This window comes from Pan troglodytes, chromosome 8 (genome assembly GCF_028858775.2).
Source record: "Pan troglodytes isolate AG18354 chromosome 8, NHGRI_mPanTro3-v2.0_pri, whole genome shotgun sequence".
In the NCBI taxonomy this organism is placed as follows: Eukaryota; Metazoa; Chordata; class Mammalia; order Primates; family Hominidae; genus Pan; species Pan troglodytes.
This window is the reverse complement of record NC_072406.2, coordinates 109,282,182-109,302,813: the sequence shown is the minus strand read 5'-3', so window position 1 is coordinate 109,302,813 and position 20,632 is coordinate 109,282,182. Positions and strand designations below refer to the sequence as shown.

Sequence of the window (20,632 nt, the reverse complement as noted above, 5' to 3'; positions counted from 1 at the left end):
GCTGGTGAGCTGCAGGGCAGGGGCAGCCCTCTCAGACTCCGGCCTGGTTTGTGGGAAGCTTCCCTAATATCCCACCACACAGGCACCCCTGAGAAAGCCCTGCCCCCTGAGAAACTGAACTTATGCTCAAGAACCCACTTACCGGATGGAGGTCATGGACAGGGATGTGTGAAAACTTTAAAAGAACTGTCAAAAGCCCATAAAATCAGCCACATAAATTGTAACACACTGTGCTATGACAGTAGAGAGACTGCAAAATTTTCATCAACATGGAAAAGAAAAACAAAGAAAACGCCTGAGCCTTGGGTACCTGGTGAGTGATAAGGCTTCAACCTTGTGGAGTCTATCAACCTCCCCTATCCCCACCCTGCCCGACACTCTCCCCACCAAATGCGTCCATGCTGTGTCTGGACCCAGGCCGCTCCTGAGACGGGAGGTGCTTCTCGGGCTACCCAGCTGTGTCCTCTTGCCAAGCAGCCTCACGTCAGGGCCCCGACTGCTGGACACTGCCCCAGCGAGCCACAGCTGTCCTTGGCTTTGAGGAGATCTTTCGTCTTTTCTGGGGTTGAGGAGAATTCTCTCCCCACCTGGATGTCCCGTTCACACCCACGTCCACACATGCCTTACGGTGACGAAGGTCCCTACCCAGCCGGGTGTGAGGCCTGGGTCTGACGGGGCTGGCCTGTGGGGTTCTCTCCCAAGCAGGCCACCCAGCGCTATGCCAGCCCTCTCTGTCTCCTTTGATGTCAAGATGGAATATTCATTTTCATCTGTTTCCACCTGTCAGAAATGGAGGAACGCTGGTGTGAGTGGAGGAAGACGTTTGCCAAATTTCCAAGTCCCCTTAATGTCTGTCCCTCTCTTCTACAACGGGGGAAGAAGCCCGTGTAACTGTATGGTACAAATATGCCCTGCTGAGCAACTGTCCCAATCAGAGCCATTCTCATCCTGGGCATGCGGCTAGCTTGTTCCCCTCTGAGAAGTGGGTGCATTGAGGTAGGAAGGAGACTGTACTCCGCCTAGCGCTTTCGTGGACCCTCCCCCCGACAAAGCTCCATCCTCAAAGTCCAGGCTAAGTAAGGTTGGTGGCTTGAGGATGCCACCTGGGGCACAGGCACAGGGTTTCCCTTAACCAAGAATTGACACAGCGAGTCGGGTGGGGCCGAGAGGCCGCTGCTGCCGTCGGGGGATGGGGGGAAACGGGTCTGACTCCCCGGGAAGGCGTCCAAGCGGCAAAATAAGATCTCCCTCCCACCCTGGACTAGCAGCTGGGGCCGCGGGTGCCGGGGTGCGTGCGTCTAAATGTGCGCATCCTCGCCGTGTGTGTGTGTGTGTGTGTGTGTGTGTGTGTGTGTACAGCCAGGACTTGGGTCGAGTCACACCCCCTTCCCTCCTCTCCCATCCCCCGCAGCCCCGTGCCCGCTGACGGCGCCTCGGAGGTTCCACCTTTGAAACTGTAGGCGGCTTGCAGCCGCTGAGTGGTCGTCGGGAGAGGGGGGCTGCGGGGGGGGAGGGCGGGGAGGAGCCTGGCCCTGGATGTGTGCTTTTCGATTGATGGATGACTGCCGGGTGGGAGCGAGCGCGCGGGTGTGTGTGTGATCGTGTGTGTGTGTGTGTGGTGTGTGCGCAGGGTGCGTGCGCGCGCGGGGCCTGCCCATTTTCCTCCTCGCAGCAGTCAGTTGGGAGCTGGAGGGAGGGAGAGGGAGACGCAGGCGGCGAAACGGCAGAGGAGCCGAGCGCCCTCCGCCCAAGGCGCCCTCCCTCCGTCCGCGCACAGGCGCCGTCGCTTGGAGGAGCAAGGTGCCTCCCAGCCCGCAGGGGCGCCGCGCGCAAGCCCGCGGGCTCTTCGGTGGCTCTGCCCCGGGACTACACCTGGAGGCGGCCCCGGACGGGGATGGTCAGCGGCTGCTGCCGTCTGGCTCGCGAGCGGGACGCTGTGAGGGCACCATGGCGCTGACTCCCGGGTGGGGGTCCTCGGCGGGGCCGGTCCGGCCGGAGCTCTGGCTGCTGCTGTGGGCAGCCGCGTGGCGCCTGGGTGCCTCGGCGTGCCCCGCCCTCTGCACCTGCACCGGAACCACGGTGGACTGCCACGGCACGGGGCTGCAGGCCATTCCCAAGAATATACCGCGGAACACCGAGCGCCTGTGAGTATGGTCCCCGCCCCTGGCTCCCTGGCTCCGAGGTTGCCCTCCCACCCAGACGCAATTCCGGACTTGGGGGTGGGGGCCGGACCATTGGGGCCCGTCCGGGCTCCGCAGCCCACAGACGGGTCAGTGCCTGCCGGGGTCTTTCCCGAGCCAGGAGCCAGGAGCGCCGTGGTTTCCCCATCCCTGGGATTCAAAGGGCCCTCGGCGGGGTTGTCAGCTTCCGTCCTCACACCTGCACCCTGCACCCTGCACTCCGCACCCTCAGGCCCTCCCCACTGCGCCAGCGCTTTATTCCTCCAGGGTGCCTGCGAACTGGTGTCAGAAAGCCTTCCTTGCACCCAGGAGGGACACTTCCCACACTCGCCAAGCACAATGTCTCCTTTTGGGCACATGGGGCTACGGCCGCGTTCTGAGCCAGCTGCGCAGATTCCCGCTCCCAGAGCTTGCTCCTGACGAAGGGCAGCAGGGTGGGATGGAGGCGAAGTTTCTGGTCTGCCCCTTCTTCTCCATTGTTTGCCCCAGAGCCTTGAGAATTCTTCCCCTGCAGGTGCCACGCGTTGGTCCCCTACTCACCCGCCTCCCTCCACACCCAGCCATCCCCAACACAGGCAGACAATGGGACCTGAGGGCTTTGGGTATGGGGCTTGGGGTATGTAACATTCAGCACCCGAAAAGGGGTAGGTGTGTCTTGGATGGAGAACCCGGTGGATAATGCCAAGAAGTCAGGAGCTTGGAGAGGGGGGCCCAAGGTTAAAGATATTGACCATGACAAGTAATAAAAAAATAGCATTTTTCTTCCCCTGTTCTGTCTCACTTGTGAATTCTTGAGGAAACTTGATCCTTTTCTTTTCTATACCCAGTAAGCTAGTAGAATGTGTGTGTGTGTGTGTGTGTGTGTGTGTGTTTGGGTGTGTTTGAGTGTGTGTATTTACAGACCTTTATACTTTGTTTTCTGTGACTCTCCTGCAGAATGTGTTTCTGTGTGAATTCCTAGTATTAAGGGGCCACCTTAATAGTGTGAGGCCATGAGAGTCCCCATAATGGGCTGTGTGTGTGTAGATTTTGGTCACATGCAGGGCCTTTGTACTGCTCGCAGAGGTGACTACACCAGGAGATTTTTGAACAGGGCTTTGGAGAAGGCTGCTGACTCCTTTGAAACCTACGTACTCCTCCTTCCCACACTCCTCGGTGACTGCAGTGGCTCTCAGGAAAGGTGTGCATATTTTGATAACTTTCGAGCACATTTTCATGGCCCCCAGCTGGTCAGAGACAGAAATCTGACCCTGAGGAGAGCTGTCTCCTGAATCACACTCTGTACCAAGGCCAGCAATTAGTGAGCACACATTTGCCCCAGACTCTTCTTGGCTGCATCTGAAAAATTCCCGTGGAGGTTTTAGAGAATTTGCAATCTAGATGCAATCTAGATGGGAAGTGTGTGTGTGTGTGTGTGTGGTGTATGTGTGTGTGTGAATGCTTGTGTGTTACAGGGCTGGGGAGAGGTGGTACCAAACTGAGTTTCTGTGGGCAGCGTGTGCATTATCCTGTGTGGACCCAGAGAGGAACTGAGGGTCAGAAATCTGTCCAGAGGACCCCCGCAGTGGCCTGGTCACCCTCCATGCCTGTCCCCTCTGTACCTGCTCCCTGCTCCCCTTGCCTTGTCCACTGGAGTTTCTCCTGAAGCTGCTACCCTGATTGCAGCCTAGATCTAAGACACATTAGCCCTTCTTCTTTGCTTTTGAATCTTGAGTCTTAAAGTCATCTCCTCCCTCTTTACTCTCTCACCACCTTTAGTGTTTAAGACTTCATGAACTCTTTAGCTCTTTTGTGATCAGAGTGAGATGAAAATGAAATTTCCTAGTACAGAGGAAAGAGGTGGCATTCTGGGAGCTATACTGCCTGGTTCCCCAGCTCTGTCACCTATTAGCTGTGTGACCTTGGGCAAGTTACTTAACTTCTCTGAACCTTAGTTGCTTTCCATCAGGAAAATGGGGCTGAGGCTACATAAGCTCTCTGGTTCTTGTGAGGATGGAAGATCATGTATGGGAAGTGCCTGGTACCTTCTGATGCTCGCTAAGCGAGAGCCATTATTATGATAGGATAGGGAGGGGAATCTCATTATTTTAATTCAGCAAATGTTTCTGAGCCAGGAACTGCCCTGGGTGCTGAGGCGTCAGCAGGGAGTGAGCCCATCCCTGTCCTCAAGGGGCACATGGTCTAGAGAACTGGGCAGAGGACCTCTAATGGTGAGCTCTCAGGAGAGGGCCAGGCAGCCTCAGGGAACGGGCTGTGGGAACACTGGAGTGAGAAGCCCTTTTCCAGGGTGAAGGGGTTTCTCAGAGGATGGGCCACTTTATCAAGGTTGGTTTGGATTTTGCCAAGCACAGAGGGCAGGCAATCTAGGCAGAGGGAACAGCTGGGCTCCAGGCCCAGCACATTCTGCTGCTTGTCAGGTCATGGGGCCTGCTTTCTTGCAGACATCTTTTTTTTTTTTTTCCTTTTTTGTAGAGATGAGGATCTAGCTATATTGCCCAGGCTGGTCTCAAACTTCTGGGCTCAAGCAATCCTCCTGCCTCCGCCTCCCAAAGTGCTGGGATTACAGGCGTGAGCATAAGCAAAAAGCCAGCAGGTGTGAGTATGAGCCAAAAGCCTGCAGGTGTGAGTATGAGCCAAAAACCTGCAGGTGTAAGCATGCCTGGCCCGATATGGGCAGATGGACCAGCTTGTCCCTGGGGCTGAAACATGCTGTGGCCAGTGGCCAGTGGGTGGGATGGGACTTGAGGCTGGAAAGAGATGTTGGGAAGGGTCAGGAAGACTTTCTATATGTGAACTTTTCCTCTGGGAACTTCCTAGTTGGAAGCCAGGGGTGAGTTATCCTGGGGAAGTGGAGCAGGTCTGATCTTTGCCATGTGGGCAAAGCTTCCTGGACTGGGAAAGCACAGGGAGCCCGCCTGTTCTCCAGGCAGCCCGTGAAAGAGCTGCTCAAAGAGGAAAAGAACATCTTGAAAGAGGCCTTGGTGAGAGCCCAGGCAGACTCAAAATAACTGTGGCAAATGCTCTCTCTAATCAATATGAGTGTTGTGCAGTATCAGAGCCTGAAACAGCGGCTTCTTCTGAGGCTGTGAAATTTTTATGGACTGCAGCTGTGCATTTGCCTTTTGTCCTTTGGGCAGTTTCTGTGGCAGCCTGTGAGGCCCAGCAACTTTATGATCATATATTCTATAACTCTGGGTCCAGGCCTGTCCCCCGAAATGGAAAGAAATGGGCATTGGTTTGCTGTGGGGACTTCTGGAAAGAGGTTGGGTAGGCCCCAGAGCTGCTGAGGAAATTGGTTCAGCCAGAGGGGCTGTGGGGCTGGTCAGCTGGGCAGGGAAGGGATGCTAAATAATTCACTGTAATGAACAGTTAAAATACAGAGCCAGGGGTGGGAGAGGTGGTGGAGGCGGCCCGGGAAGCTTCCTTTCTTTGTACTGGCCAGGCGCAGAGAGACCCAGCCATGGTCACCATTAAGTTATTTTTTTCTTCCACAACGACCTTGACTTTCAGTTGGACTTGATTTTTAATTTAAAAAATCTTTTAACTAGAGTGTCCAGGAGAGTGTGACAGGAGAGTGCAGTAGGTGTGGACATCGCTGGTTCCCCCAGCCCTGGGCATCCTGGGTATTTGAGGTTTGCGGAAGATTCCCCTTGTGCAGAGAGGGGAAGTTGTCCGAGGATGGAGGGAGGCGGGCAGGGCCTCTGGGAAGGCCTACTGTTCTCTCTTTGCCTCCAGGCCCAGCACATTCTGCTGCTTGTCTGGTCTTTTTTTTTCCTTTTTTGTAGAGATGGGGATCTAGCTATGTTGCCCAGGCTGGTCTCAAACTTCTGGGCTCAAGCAATCCTCCTGCCTCAGTCTCCCAAAGTGCTGGGATTACAGGCATGAGCCACCATGACCAGCCTTGCCGTCCTCCTTATGTGCCCTTCCCTCCTTGCCAGTTCGTCCACCCTGCCCTATCTCCATGCCTGCTGTAGAGGCCTGGGAGGCCCTCTCTAGACTCAACTCCCTGAGCTAGAGGTCCCATTTAACAGGGCTGAGTGGTCACGCATAAGGAAGGCTGCCCAGGGCACCTGAGGCTGATCCTCTGGGGAGCCTGTTTGAAATTCCAAATAATAATTGGATGGTGACCTTGGTAAATGAGGTCAGGGGCCACTGCAGCCACATCTGCCATCAGGGCCCGATTGGATCTGAGCAGGCCACCATGGTCTCCTGCAGCAGAGGCCTGTGCTGTGTAGGGGAGGTGCCTCCCGGCAGGGCAAGAGTCTCCTGCTTGCTTAGGCTTTGGTGTGGTCACTGGCCCACTGGCTTATTGCTGGGCTCTGAATGACTGGTGTTAGGACCCCCGTGGTGTGCCTTTCCCTGCTCTGAGACCCAGTTTCCCCATCTGTAAAACGGGATGACGACAGCTGTGCAGGTTGATAGTGAGAAGTAAGTGAGGCAACGTGCCACGCTTGGCAAGCGGCTGGTGTTCGCCCTTCTCTCGGCCTCTGGGGCTGATAACACCTACTACCTCAAAGGGCCTGTGCAGTCACTCATGCTACAGTTGTGAAAATGCTTTGTGATTCAATCATTAGGATATTATTGTTATTATTTGGGAAGCTCAAGCTAGAGGCTCGAGGGTTTGGGTGGGGCAGAAGAGAGCTCGGGAGGTAAGGATTTGAGTGTTGCCTCTCTTGCAGTCTGTCTGCTTACAGCGCAGTCTGTCTGTTTAGAGCACTCATTTACCTTTCCTGGGCATCTCTGCCCCTTTCCCTTGGGATGTGGAGACAGAGTGGGGACTGTATGCAGGGCGGATGGTCGTGATGGGAGGGCTGTGAAGCCAGACTGCCTAGGTTTTTAGCCCCATTCTGCCACTCAGCAGCTGGGGGGGCCTTGGGCAAGTGATGGGGTTTAATTCCCTCATTCAACAGATAGCATCTATTGAACGTCTGCATTGTGCTGGGTGAATAGTGCTGGACAGAAACAGAAACCCGAGTTTTAGTCCAGCAGGGGAGATAGAGATGAATGACATAGTATAAGAATAAGCACGTAACTGCAAGCTGGGATAAGTGCTCTGGAGGAAAGGGCGACTTCTCAGAACCCCCATTTCCTTGCCCATAAAGTGGGGATGATGATAGGGCCTGCTTCAAAGGGTGGTCATGAGGATTAAATGCGGTAATGCTCACAGGAGCGCTTTGCACAGGGCCTGGCAGACAGCGAGTGCTCAATAAATGGTAGTATTATTATTGTTATTAAGGTGACAGAGAATTGCAGGGATGTGAAGGAAATTTGGGCGTCACGCTGGATCCCAGGGTGGCCCTCCTCTTTGCCATCAGGCAGCCGCTGGGAACCCTGGAGCACGAGGGGAGGGGCTGACCTTCCTCGGTGCCCCTTCTTGGGCGGGGCGGGCTGTCGGTGGCCCAGGCTGCCCGAGGCTGCCAGCAGGGGCGGCCGTGCTCTTTTGGGGCTGGGCGGCTCCTGCATTATTGGGAGCAGACGGGTGCTTGGCGGAGTTGCCGCCTCCAGTTCTGTGCCGGCATTAGCAGCTCGGCGGGGCTCTTGCTTAATGGGATTTTCTTCCCAAATGCTGTAATTATCGCCATACAAATACTTATTACCCAGAGCAGATGATGGCCGGGCCTTGGGCAGTAGCCAGGGAGCTGGGCTGTGCTGGGGGGCGGGGAGGGTGTGGAGAATTGGCTCCTCTTTTTGACGGAGCTCATGACCCCCTCCTCTCCTTTCTGGAACCCAGCCTGTGGCGGACAGACAGCTGTTGGGCATCTGCAGGGTGCATAGCGTCGTTGAGAGAGGCCTGAGGAGCTTTCAGCCTGGTGAGGGAGAAAGAACAAATGTGTAAGGATGTCCATAGAGACGAGGAGCACAGTGGCTACCAGCCCAGGCTTCAGTACGAGAATGGCCCAGTTTGAATCCTGGCTTCATCACCTACCGAGAGATCTTAGACAATTCACTAGTGACTCAACTTCCTCATCTGTAAAATGGGACCAGTGACAGCATTTACCTCGTAGGGCTGTGAAGTTAAGATGAGATGATTTTTCTGAGACGGGATCTCACTATGTTCCCCAGGCTGGTCTCAAATTCCTGGGCTCAAGTGATCCTCCCACTCAGCCTCCCAAGTAGCTGGAACTACAGGCATGCATCACCATGCCCAGCTAATTTCTTAGTTTTGATAACTGTCCATGGTTATGAAAGAGGTTAATGCTAGGGAAAGCTGGCTGAAGGCAGCAAGAATAAAGATTAATAATTAGAATAGAGTAATGCCTGGCACATAGTCAATGCCCCATCAGCATGGAGATGAGGCTGATGAGAGTCGCTAGATGGGAGTGAGATGGGGAGGAGGGATTGAATTGTTGTTGTGTTGTGGAGGTAGGGTTTGAACTGGGGCTTAAAGGCTGGGCAAGACTTAGGTTAAGTAGCGAGGCGAAGCGAGGGTAAGGGAGTTTGGGAGCATTCAGAAGGTATGTGCCATGTATTTGGGAAGGAGAGTGAGAAGCAAAACCCCCTGAGGGGCGACGATTTGTGTTGGGGAGTTCTGGGAGAGGAGATTAAAGAAATGGGTGGGCACCAGGCCATGGGGCAGGGAAATGGGAGCCCCCAGAGGGGGTATGTAAAACTTTTTGTTAAATTTTAAAAAACAAATAAATGATTTTTAATAAACTTGTGGACTTGTGCAAACATCACAATCCAATTTGCTTTATCATAATCACACACACACACACTTTCTCTCTCTCTCTTCTCTCTATCGCACACACTCATAGGTAATTTTTTTTCTGAACCTTTTAAGAATAGCTTGGAGACATTGAAACTTTTTTCCTTTAAATATTCGGTGGGTGTTTTCTAAGAACCACAAGGCTATCAACATCAGAAAATTAAACATCGGTGCAAAACTATTCTCTACTCCAGAATTCACATTCAGTTTTCATCAATTGCTCTGATAATGTCTTTCATGGCTATTTTTTCCCAGGTCCACAATCCTGCCAGGATCGCACATCGCATTTAATGGTCATGGTCTTTAGTCTCCCTTAATTTGGAAGAGCTCCTCAGCCTTTCTTTGTTTTCCTTGACCTGGACATTATTGATGTATGCAGGCCAGTTATTTTGCAGAACGCTCCTCAGTTTGGCTTCATCTGATCTTTCCTCACAATTACATTCAGATTATGCATTTTTGCAGGGAATGCCAAATAATGACTCCATGTCCTTCCTGGTGCAACATGTCAGAAGGCACGTGATGTCAGTTTGTGCCAGTATTGGTGATTTTATCTTTAATTACTTGATAAGTTGATGTCTGCCAGGCTTCTCTGCTAAGAGGTAGTTGTTTTCTTCTTTGGTATTAACGGGTAATTTGTCAGGGGGATTGTTTGAAGCTGGGTACATATTCTGTTTCTCATCAAGCTTTCATCCCCCGAGTTTTAGCATTCATTGATGATTTTGCAACTCCATCATTTGTTCTCTATTAGTTGGCTTTCTACTCTAAGAAAGAACTTTCCCTTCTCCCTCATCTGTTTTTTGTTTGTTTGTTTGTTTGTTTTTTTGAGATGGAGTTTTTGCTCTGTTGCCCAGGCTGGAGTGCGGTGGCACAATCTCGACTCACTGCAACCCCCACCTCCCGGGTTCAAGTGATTCTCCTGCCTCAGCCTCCTGAGTAGCTAAGATTACAGGCACCTACCACCATGTCTGGCTAATTTTTGGATTTTTAATAGAGACGAGGTTTCACCATGTTGGTTAGGCTGGTCTCGAACTCCTGACCTCAGGTGATCCACCCGCCTCAGCCTCCCAAAGTTCTGGGATTACAGGCGTGAGCCACCGCGCCCGGCCTGATTTCCTTCTTTTTTTATGGTTTCATAGTACTCTGTGGTGTATATGTACCATATTTTCTTTATCCAATCCGCCGTTAATGTCCTGCCGCCACCTTGACTTTAACATGGTTAGACTGATTTTGGACTTCTAACTTCCAGAACTGAAAGATAATACATTTGTGTTACTTTCAGCCACTAGCGTATGGTAATTTGTCATAGGAATCTACTACAGTCATAGAATTCAAAGCTATTGCAGAGGCCAAGATACGAGGGGAAGTGGGTCTGGACCAAGGCAGAGAGAGCTGAGAGAGTAAGTGGGAACGGCGTGGCAGACTCTGATGCTCGAGTCTGAGAGAGTGATCTTGGGACAGGAATAAAGCTGGAAAGGGCGACTGGTCCTGGAGGAGAAGCTGTGAATTTGGCTTTTGCCTGTTTTCTTTGAATTGCTACTAAAAATCTATGTGAAAAAGATGGCCCCAGAGGTCATGATGGGGAAGGTTACTCTGGAGAGTATTCAGGTTGGAGAGAGAGATGGGGGGGCCTCAGGGGAAGCGCTTCAACCTATGAGGGCAGTGGAACAGAAACTTTGGTGGGAATAAGGATCTCCTGGGAGGCCGGTACAAAATGCGGATTCCCAGCCCATCCTAGAGGTGCTGGCTCTGTAGATCTTCAGCAAGGCGATTCCGGTGATTTGGATTCTGGAGTGCCCAGGGCACAGTTTAAGAAACACTGCTTGGTGCTGGGATTTCCTGGAGAAGAAAGCACATCCTTCGAGGACTCACACACATTAGCTCCCACCCACATTAGAGGGCAGGAGGAAGGGAAGGCGTTGAAGGAAGAGATAGTGGAGAGGCGGGAGGAACTCCTATCCTGTGTTTGACAGGGGAGAGCAGTGGCTACACGTTTGTGGATTTGAACCTGGGCCGAGTAATCATTGCAAAGGCCAAAGGAGGAGTTTGGTGAAGAGGAGGAGGGTTAGCAGTGTGGACAGCATTCAGTCTGTCTGAGGAGGAGGTCCAAGGAAAGCTTCTGGAACTCGAGATCGGGGTCACTGGTAAAGTGGGCAGAGCAGTTTCCTGGGAGAAGCGGAAGGCAGGAGGCAGATGGCCGGCAGCAAGTAGGTGGTAAGGAAGTTTGCAGAGGAGAGGACAGGCATGGGAGCTCTGAGGGGGAGCAGGCTCAGGAGAGAGTTGCCTGCAGCATAGAGGCAGGTGGACTGGAGTCTCTTGGGGAGGGAAGGAGGGAGCCAGGGGTCTTGGGGAATGTGGGAATGGGGAGGGCTGGCAATGGGCCAGAGAAGGACAGAGGCAGAGAGAGGTGAGAGGGAGTTTTGATGGTGGCTGTGGTCGTGGTCGTGGCTTAGAGCTCCTCCCTCTCGCCAGCCTCAAAGGAGCTGCTTTACCTGAGTTCCTTCTTTTACTCCTCATAACACTCCTGGGAGGAAGGTATTACTCACCTCTGCTTTGCAGGTAAGGAGAAGGTTCAGAGAGATGGAGCCATCTGCCCAGGGTTGAACAGCAGGCTGGTAAGTGGTAAGCTGAGATTCCCTGAGTCTTGAGGCTCTGAGACGTGCCTGTGTTTAGTTTTTAAATTTGACTTCTGCTCTATAGTCTTAATGAGGCCTGACTTCATTCACTCATTCATTCATTATTTGCCAGATATTCATTCAGCATCTATAAAACACCTGCCAGTTTAGCACTGGGGCTGTAAAGGCAAATTGGCCATGATTGATTCCTGCCTGCACATGTTTGCGGGGTGCACCCATGTTGCAGGCTGGTATAGGGAGTGAGGCGTCTGGTCTGGGGGTGGAGCGTGGTGAGTAGAGTTGGGCAGATTCAGGGAGGTGGTGGTGCAGGCGGAGGTCAGTGGCGGGTGGCCTCCCAGGGGCCTGCATGGATAGAGAGCATGGAGGCCTAGGGGCTGTCAGTGGGGCCCTGGCTGCAGGGCTGTGGTTTGGGGGTAGGTCCCAGACCTGGGAAGGGGATTGGCAAGAGCAAGGCAGGGCCTCAGAAGTGAAGGGACTGGGGTGCACTTTGGGCCTCAGGACAGAATCCTATGGAGTTGGGATTAAGAGCTGGACCGTGACTACCTCACACCCCCTCGGATTGCGACTGTCAAAAGAACAGAAAATAACAAGTGTTGATGAGGATGTGCACACTGTTGGTGGGGATGTGAAATGGTGCAGCTACTATGGAAAACAGTATGGCGGTTCCTCAAAAAATTAACAGTAGAATCATCATATGACCCAGCAATTTCACTTCAAAGTAAATACCCAAAAGAACTGAACACAGGGTCTCAAAGAGATATGTGTACACCTATGTTCAAAGTGGCATTATTTACAATAGCTAAAATGTGGAAGCAAGCCACATGTCCACCAACAGATGAAGGGATAAACAAAATGTGATCTATATATATAGAATAGAATATGATTCTGCCTTAAAAAGGAAGGACATTCTGACACATGCTACAACATGGATGACCCTTGAGGACGTTGTGCTGGGTGAAAAAGCCAGTCATAAGATGACACTGTATGATCTCACTTATCTGAGTTACCCAGAGGAGTCACATTCAGAGACAGAAGGTAGAAGAGCAATTGCCAGGGACTGGTGGAGAATGGGGGAACTCTGTAGCATAGAGTTGCACTTCGCAGATGAAAAATTTCTGGAGATTGGTTTGCACAACAATCTGAATATATACATTTTAAAGTAGTACAGTACACTACAGAACTATCCACTTAAGGATTAAGATGGTACATTTTATATTATGTATATTTTTACCACAATTAACAACTAATTATTATTATTATTTTTTTTAAAAGAGCTGGGTCCTGGGGTCAGATGTGCCAGAGCTCAAGTCCTGCTCCTCAACCAGCTGGGTGACCTGAAACAGGTCATTTAAACTCTTTAGGCCTCAGTGCCCTCATCTGTCAGTCAAGACTGACAAGGAGCCTCTGAGCCAGGTACTACTGTGAGGCTTAAATGAGCTGGCTTGGTTGGGATACTACTGTAGCAATTGCTATTTCTCCAGCCAAGGAAACAAGATGGGTCCCCAGGAGCCCAGGCGCAAGGGTGGAGTGGATCGGCAGCAAATGGGCCCTGGCATGGGGTCCCTGCCTCCTCCTCCTTGGGGCTTCCCCACTGGTCACATGTCAGAGGGTGGTCCCAGGCTGGAGTTGGTGTCTGGCTGTGGCTCAGCCTGGTGGGTTGGAGGACTGGGATGCTGGGAGCCCTGGCTCCTCACCTACTAAGGCCTGAGGATGTGGGGAAGGCCCAGCTGGCTGACGGGAGTGCGTGCAAGGCCTTGACTATGGTATGCCAGCAGCCCCTAGGCTCAGTGGGCAGGGTTGCTCTGGCAGCCTATATTCAGTGAGCACCTACTATGTGCCAGGTATCCTCACAGGTGCCGGGGATACAGCAGTGAGCAAACCAGCTGTGGCCTCTCCCCTCACAGGTAGCTGGGAGACTGGCCTTAGGCAAAGGACCTCCTATTGACCCACAACTCCGATGGCAGTCCGAGCTCCAGAGGAGATAAGTGGGCACCTGGGGAAGCTGGTTTAGAAGAGGGCGTTTGACTGGAGGCCTGAAGCCTGTTCGGACAGGGAGCCTGGTGCATGTTCTAGGGGCAGGGGAAGAGCTTGCTGAGCTCTAGGCTGCTCCAGGCCAGAAGGAAGCGCTGATATTGAAGGGAACGGAGGAGCAGAGTGGAAGCCCTGCTGCTGAGGGGCTGGTATTTTCCTATTAAAGGGCTGAGGAATAATTATTCTTCTACCCCCTGGGCCAAGGCAGGCTGGCCAGAGGCCTTCGCCCTTCAGGAGCCCCAGCTACCCTTTCCTTGGGGTCAGATTCTGTGCTCACTCTGCCCTTCTGGGCTGAGGTCTCCAGGACTTCAGAGTCCTCCGATACCTGCCAAGTCTTGCAGCTGCGCTCAGGGATCCCTCTGTGACCCCCTCCTTCCCCATCAACCTCACATCCTGGAAACCCCAGGCTGTACCCATTGGGGCCTCAGGCCCTCTGCCTCACCGCTGCTTGAGGCCAACGCTGGCTTTGCTCAGATCCTTGTCACCCCCACTTGAGCCTGGGAGGTCAAGGCTGCAGTGAGCTGTGATCATGCCCCTGCACTCTAGCCTGGGCAACAGAGTGAGACCCTGTGTTAAAAAAAAAAAAAAAAAAAAAAAAAGGATGAAGCTGGGATTCCAGCCAAGGCCTGTGCCTGCAAGACCTGAGTTATTTGGCCCAAGCACTGAGCCACTTGGATTGGCTTCCCAGCTCTGCCACTCAACCTGTAGGCTCCATTTCCTCATCTGTAAGGTGATGTGAAAGATGCCTACTTCCAAGAGATGTTGTGAGAAGCATGTGGAGCTCATGTTTATGAAGGAGCCAGGCCAGTGCTGCCCCATGGAAGGGACCTGCCCTGTTCCACCAGCTACCCTGGCTCCTGAAGCCTGAGACCGCCCCTGAGCAGGAGGAAGACAACCCATCCTTTCCTCTTTCCTCCTGAGGGTGTCTGGAATCACCCAGCTTCTCACTTAGCAGCTTGGACCCTAACGACGCTATTTCCTTGCTCATATTGGGCTCACTTATGAGAATGGAAGGACTTGGAAGAGAGGAGGTCGTTGGTAACATGGGAGCATCCTCTGTGTGTGGAGCTTTTTTGGGGTGATGTCCATTTGGGGAGAACATTTATTTCTTTTCCTCTCTCTCTCTTTCTAAACTTGTCTCTCTCTCTCTCTCTCCCTCCCTCCTTTCTCTCTTTCTTTCTGTTTTTCTTTTTCTTTCAACAGGGTCTTGCTCTCTTGCCCAGGCTGTAGTACAGTGGTGCAATCATAGCTCATTGCAGCCTCAACCTCCTGGGCTCAAGTGATCCCCCCACCTCAGTCTCCCAAGGAGCTGAGATTACCACGCCTGGTTAATTAAAATAAAATTTTCTTTGTTGAGACAGGGTCTTGCTATGTCACCCAGGATGATCTCAAGCAATTCTCCCCACTTGGCCTCCCAAAGCACTGGGATTATAGGAGTGAGCCAGCATGCTTGGCTGGGGAGAGCATTTCTTAATGTGTGTGTGTTTTTATTTTCGGAGTAGGGAAACAAAGAAACATGGAAAACCCACTCAACTAGTGCTATTTAAACTGTCAATTTTAATGCAGATTCTTTCCTGCATTCAAGAAATCCTTATTGAAACATCTATCATGTGCCATGTTCTGTGTTGCACCCTGGGGGTACAATAGTGAGAAAACACGGTCTGTGTCCCCAGGGAGCTTCTAATCTCATGTGGAGGCTGGGACATCAGTCAGGGAATCCCCCAAATCAATATAAATTGGCTCTGGCTGGGGGAGGTGGCTCATGCTTGTAATCCCAGCACTTTGGGAGACAGAGGCAGTTGGATCACTTGAGGTCAGGAGTTGGAGGCCAGCCTGGCAAACATGGTGAAACCCTGCCTCTACTAAAAATGCAAAAAAATTTAGCTGGGTATAGTGGTGGGTGCCTGTAATCCCAGCTACTTGGGAGACTGAGGCATGAGAATAGCTTGAACCTGGGAGGTGGAGGTTGCAGTGAGCTGAGATTGCACCACTGCACTCTGGCCTGGGTGACAGAGCAAGACACTGGCTCGAAGAAAAAAAAAGCAATATAAATTGGCTCTAATTTATGCTACAGAGGAGAGGGTTGGGGCGCTCTGTGGGCCTGTGATAGGAAGGTTTGCCAATTGGAGTTCGTAGGCAAAGAGGAAGGAAGGAGCATTCCAGGCAGATGGAGTAGCAAGTCAGAAGGAGCATGGGGCAGGCTGGGTTGGTGGACACAGAGCAGGCCACTCGGGAACTTGTAGTTCGTGGTAAGGAGATTTTTTTTTTTTTTTTTTTTTTTGAGATGGAGTTTTGCCCTGTCACCCAGGCTGGAGTGCACTGGCACGATCTCAGCTCACTGCAACCTCCGGCTCCTGGGTTCAAGCGATTTTCCTGTCTCAGCCTCCCAAGTGGCTGGGATTTCAGGCACCTGCCACCACACCCGGCTAATTTTTGTATTTTTAGTAGAGACGGGTTTCGCCATGTTGGCCAGGCTGGTCTCAAACTCCTGACCTCAGGTGATCCACTTGCCTCAGCCTCTCAAAGTCCTGGTATTACAGGCATGAGCCACTGTGCCTGGTCAGTAAGGAGATTTTTGTCTTGATTCCAAGAGCAATGGAAATCCATTGAAGGCTTTAAGTGGGGAGTAACATGATCAGATTTGCATCTTGAAAAGACCACTCTGGCTGTGGCTTGGAGAGCAGATTGGAGGGGGGCCAAGGTGAATGTGGGGAGCCTGTGAGGTGGCGCTGCAGGACTCAGGCTCGAGGATAGAGGCATGGGGCGGGTGTTGCAGCTGGCAGGTGGGATGGGGCAAATGCACCCGGGCTACCCTGCAGATTGGGGTGTTAGGCTTCTGTGGGCCCCTTTACTGCTGTCTGCGCAGTGGCTGGGGAGAGAAGTTCTTTCTTTCCTCCGTTTTCCCCGTCTGACTCTGCACACTCTCAGCGCCGCAGCCTTGGCCAGGGTAAGATTTCAAAGCAAAGAGCTGGGTGTACATTTCCCGAGTAGGCTTGTCTTATTCGGTGACAGCATGCGTGGTTTCTTTTTTCTTTTTTTATTTTTTTGAGACCCTGCAGGAAGGGTGAGCCTCTCCATCCACCGCAAGCTGTGATGAGGAAGGAACGTTCTAGTCCCTGAGGGAACAGGAGTGGCTGGAGCTCCAGGGTGAGAAATTGTGAAGCTGGTGCCAGGAGCCCCCAGAACAGCCCGAGAGGGGCCCAGGGAGTTTATTCTTGCAGCCCCAGGAAATCCCAGGGTTTCTTTTGGTTCCTCACAAACACCCAGTGACTGGGGATCAAATTCTTGTTTCCTGAGAGGATTCAAGACATCCTTGTGTGTTTTTGTTTTTCCCTTAGTAACTTTGCTTCGGAGAATTTTCTCCAAAATCTTTTGCCACCGAGGTTTTCCTTTCAGGCTAGGACCACACAGGAATGGAGGGAAATCAGGGCCATTTGCCACTGGAGCATTTTTCCTCCTTGGGGAGAAGGATAGGTGTAAACTCATGACTTTTGGAAGAGGGAGAACGCGCTTAGGGCGTCTTCCCTGGCCTTCAGCTTCCTGGGTCCTGCAGGGAAGTGAGTCTCTGACTCCTCCCAGTTCAGCTTGGCCCTGCCAGTCCAGCACCGGCTGGAGCTGAGCCAGAGGACACCACCTCCTGGCAGAGCCATGGTCCTAGAGGAAAGTCACAACAGTGCAGTAGTAAAGATAATTGCAGCAGGTAATACTGCTGTAGAGAGCACGAATTGTGCGCCAGGCATTATTCTTGGTGTTTTAGAAATATCAAGACATTTAAACCTCACCACATTTCCAAGAGGTGGGTCTTACCATCATCCTCATTTTATAAATGGGGAAACTGAGGCACAGAAAAGCTAACTTACATGCCCAAGATCACACAGCCAGTGTAATGGTGGAGCAGGAATTTGAAGCCGGATGGTCTGGCTCCAGAGCCCACACTCTTGGTGACTAAGAACACTTAACTCAGCCTGGCGGGGGAGCCCCCGATATTGTTGTGTAGGCAAAGCACATGGTTTTATTACAGAGCGCCTGTGCAGCCGTGTCCTCTCCAAAGCCCTCAAGTTATGTTCTTCATGTCCAAGGCATGGCCACTCGAGGTGAGGGCATGGGATGAGGGGACAAAGGGAGAGTCCAGCAACATGAGGACTTGTGACGTAGGAGACAGAACATGGAATCACACTGGCTGGGGTCGGATCCCGCCCCACCACTTATTAGCCTTGTGGCACCATGCAAGTTGCTTCATGCATCTGTGCCTCAGTTTCCTCCTCAGCAAGTTGGAGATCATATGACTCCCCTTATAGGTTGTGAAATGAGAGTGAAATGAGATGAAGCATGCTTAGGGTCAAGCCCGGAGCCTGCACACAGTTGGTGCCCAGGAAGAAGTGGTGGGTGTGGGCTCTAGTGGCAAAACCTCAGGGAGCCCAGGTGGGCTCTGGATCTTGGGATCTTCCTGACACTCGAGGCTGGGACCTGCCCAGGTGGGCCTACTCCACCGGCTGCCCTGGCTGCCCTGGGCTTAAGGTCCTAGCAGCATCTTCCAGTCTCCCCTGGCAGCTTGCTGGGGGAGGGGGCTCCGTGGCAACATTGAGGACCTCCTGTTGGAGGAATCAGATGCAGCAGAAAAATGTCCTCCTTGCCTTATTCTAGCAGCCTCTGTTAAGGGGAAGTGGCTGGCTTAGGTTGTGAACTTGATCCTGGTGGGAGAGAGGGTGGGCTACCCAGAGGAGGTCACTTTCTCAGCCTAAGTGGCAATGATACCTCCTTAGGCAGCAGCCCTCAGACCTGGGAGCTTAGTGAGAGCTCACAGGCTGCGGGCTGGGCTGAGGGGCTCTCCCCTGACAGGAGGCATTAAGCTCTGCGTTAGAGAGCAAGGCTGATGGCAGCAGGCTGGGGTGGGCTTGGGCCTCTTTTGACATTCTGGTCCAGAAGCAGGGCCCCCAAGGGAGAGGCTGTGCCTGCCTTGCTGTCTGCGCCATTGTCTTTTTCTCCCTGCTTGTCTTAGGTCTTGTGTGGAGTGGGGTGTAGGAAGTGAGGAGGAGGGGTGGGACTAAGGAATGCACCTCCGCACCTGCACTGTGGGGGCTGGTACAAAAGGGTGAGAAGAGAGGTGTGCTAATGTGGGGTGTCATCAGAATGTCGTCTCCACCTCTGTCCCGCCTTAGTGGGAATTCCATCCTCAGGGATTTTTGAGTTCCGTTTTGGATCCTGCCTTGTTCAGATAAGTCAGCGTTTGTCTTTGCCTCAGTTTTGCCATCTGTGAAATGGGAATAATTATCATAGTCAATTGCTTTAGTTGCCATGAAAAGGAATGAGTGATGAATGATATGTAAAATTCATCAGATTTTTCATGACTTTGACCAAGTAATTCCATTTACAGGAATGTATTCCTCCCAAATGCTCATCAAACTTTATGCAATATTGTTTATAATTGGACAATATCTAAACAGCCCAGGGATTCCAGTCACAGGGAATCAGGGAGGGAGTGGTCCAGTAACTTGATATACCCAAATGAAGGGACACTTTATGGCCAATCGTAATCTTAAGTGGAGAACACACAGTGTATGACGTGGAAGGAGGGGGTAACATTTGTGTCTCATTCATCCTCTTATCTTCAGAACCTTGCAAAATGCTTTGCACATAGTAAGTCTTCTGTAAACATTTGTTGAATTAACTATATAAAAATCGTTTCCAAGAAAAACAGGTTTGAGGGCAAATATTTCAGAACATTAATAAGAGTTATTTCTTAGTGATGGGATTATGTATGACTTTCATTTTTTTCTTTATTTTTTGGGAAATTGAAAAATATTCAGTAATGTGCATAGTACTCTTATTTTTAAATGCAATAACTTTTATTTATATGTTGGGTATTATAGATATTATATGTTGGATATTATGTTGGTTTATAACAACATAAATGTCTTTTAAAAAATGAAAACACTGCAAAAAAGTATAAAAAAGAAACTAAGGTCACCTTGAGTCCTACCACTTAGCGGTGACAGCCATTATTATGTGGCATGCAGCCCCCAGCTCATTCTGTATTCATGTGTGTGTGTTTGTGAGTTTCTACATAAGCAGTTTATTAGTCCGTTCTCACACTGCTAATAAAGACATACCCGAGACTGGGTAATTCATAAAGGAAAGAGGTTAAATTGACTTACAGTTCCACAGGGCTGGGGAGGCCTCAGGAAACTTACAATCATGGCGGAAGGGGAAGCAAACACATCCTTCTTCACATGGCGGGAGCAAGGAGAAGTGCAGGAGAACTACCCTTTTTAAAACCATCAGATCTCATGAGACTTATTCACTATCACGAGAACAGCATGGGAAAGACCTACCCAGATGATTCAATTACCTCCCACCGGGTCCCTCCCATGACACATGGGGATTATGGGAACTACAATTCAAGATGAGATTTAGGTGGGTACACAGCCAAACCATATCAAGCCGGCTCTTAGAAAAGGGTTGTCTTGTGACCTTTTCCTACGTTCTGTGTCATGCACAACTTTTGTTGTCAAGACAAACAAATCTGTACCATTTTAAATGGCCACATGGTATTCGGTTTTGCAGATGTGCTGAATTCAACCAAGCAATACTCTACTAACATCCATTTAACTTGTTTAAGATTTTTCCTCTTATAATCAATGCTGACATATTTTTATAATAGAAAAACAACAACCAAAAGTGCCTTGCGGTTTTAGGTTTGGGAATAAACATTTCAGCCCAAAGAAAACCAGCCCTGCTTGGGAAGAGAACCACTTTCAAAGGGCTTCATGATGACATTCTCAGTGTTTGAAGAAAGGCTGGGGTGCAGAGGGAGCAGGTTGGGGTGCAACACAGTGAGGCTCAGAGTGGCTGTTTCGGGAAATAATATTTAGTTCATTGAAAAATGACCTTTACATTAAGCAGAGCCATCTCATTTGGAGAGGGTGTCCTTGCAGCATTTAGGGTGGGGAGGCAGCTCAGTCAGGGACTCTCACCAATGGCTTGTGTTAGCTTGGAAAGGCCTCAGGCCCCTCTGAGAGATCCTGTTAGGAAAGCGATGAGGAGCTAGGAATGAGTTTTTGCAGCTGCTTCTGAGGATCAGG

General features: G+C 51.3%; 1 protein-coding gene across 1 annotated transcript in view; it reads left to right on the top strand.

Moving 5' to 3' along the window:
- Positions 1–1,644: 1,644 nt before the first annotated feature.
- SLIT1 (slit guidance ligand 1) overlaps positions 1,645–20,632 on the top strand; it is a 187,583-nt gene continuing 168,595 nt past the window's right edge. The window contains exon 1 of the mRNA XM_016919024.4: positions 1,645–2,144. Coding sequence (XP_016774513.3) covers positions 1,948–2,144 — 197 coding nt within the window. The 5' untranslated portion in view covers positions 1,645–1,947. The remainder of the gene's footprint in view (positions 2,145–20,632) is intronic.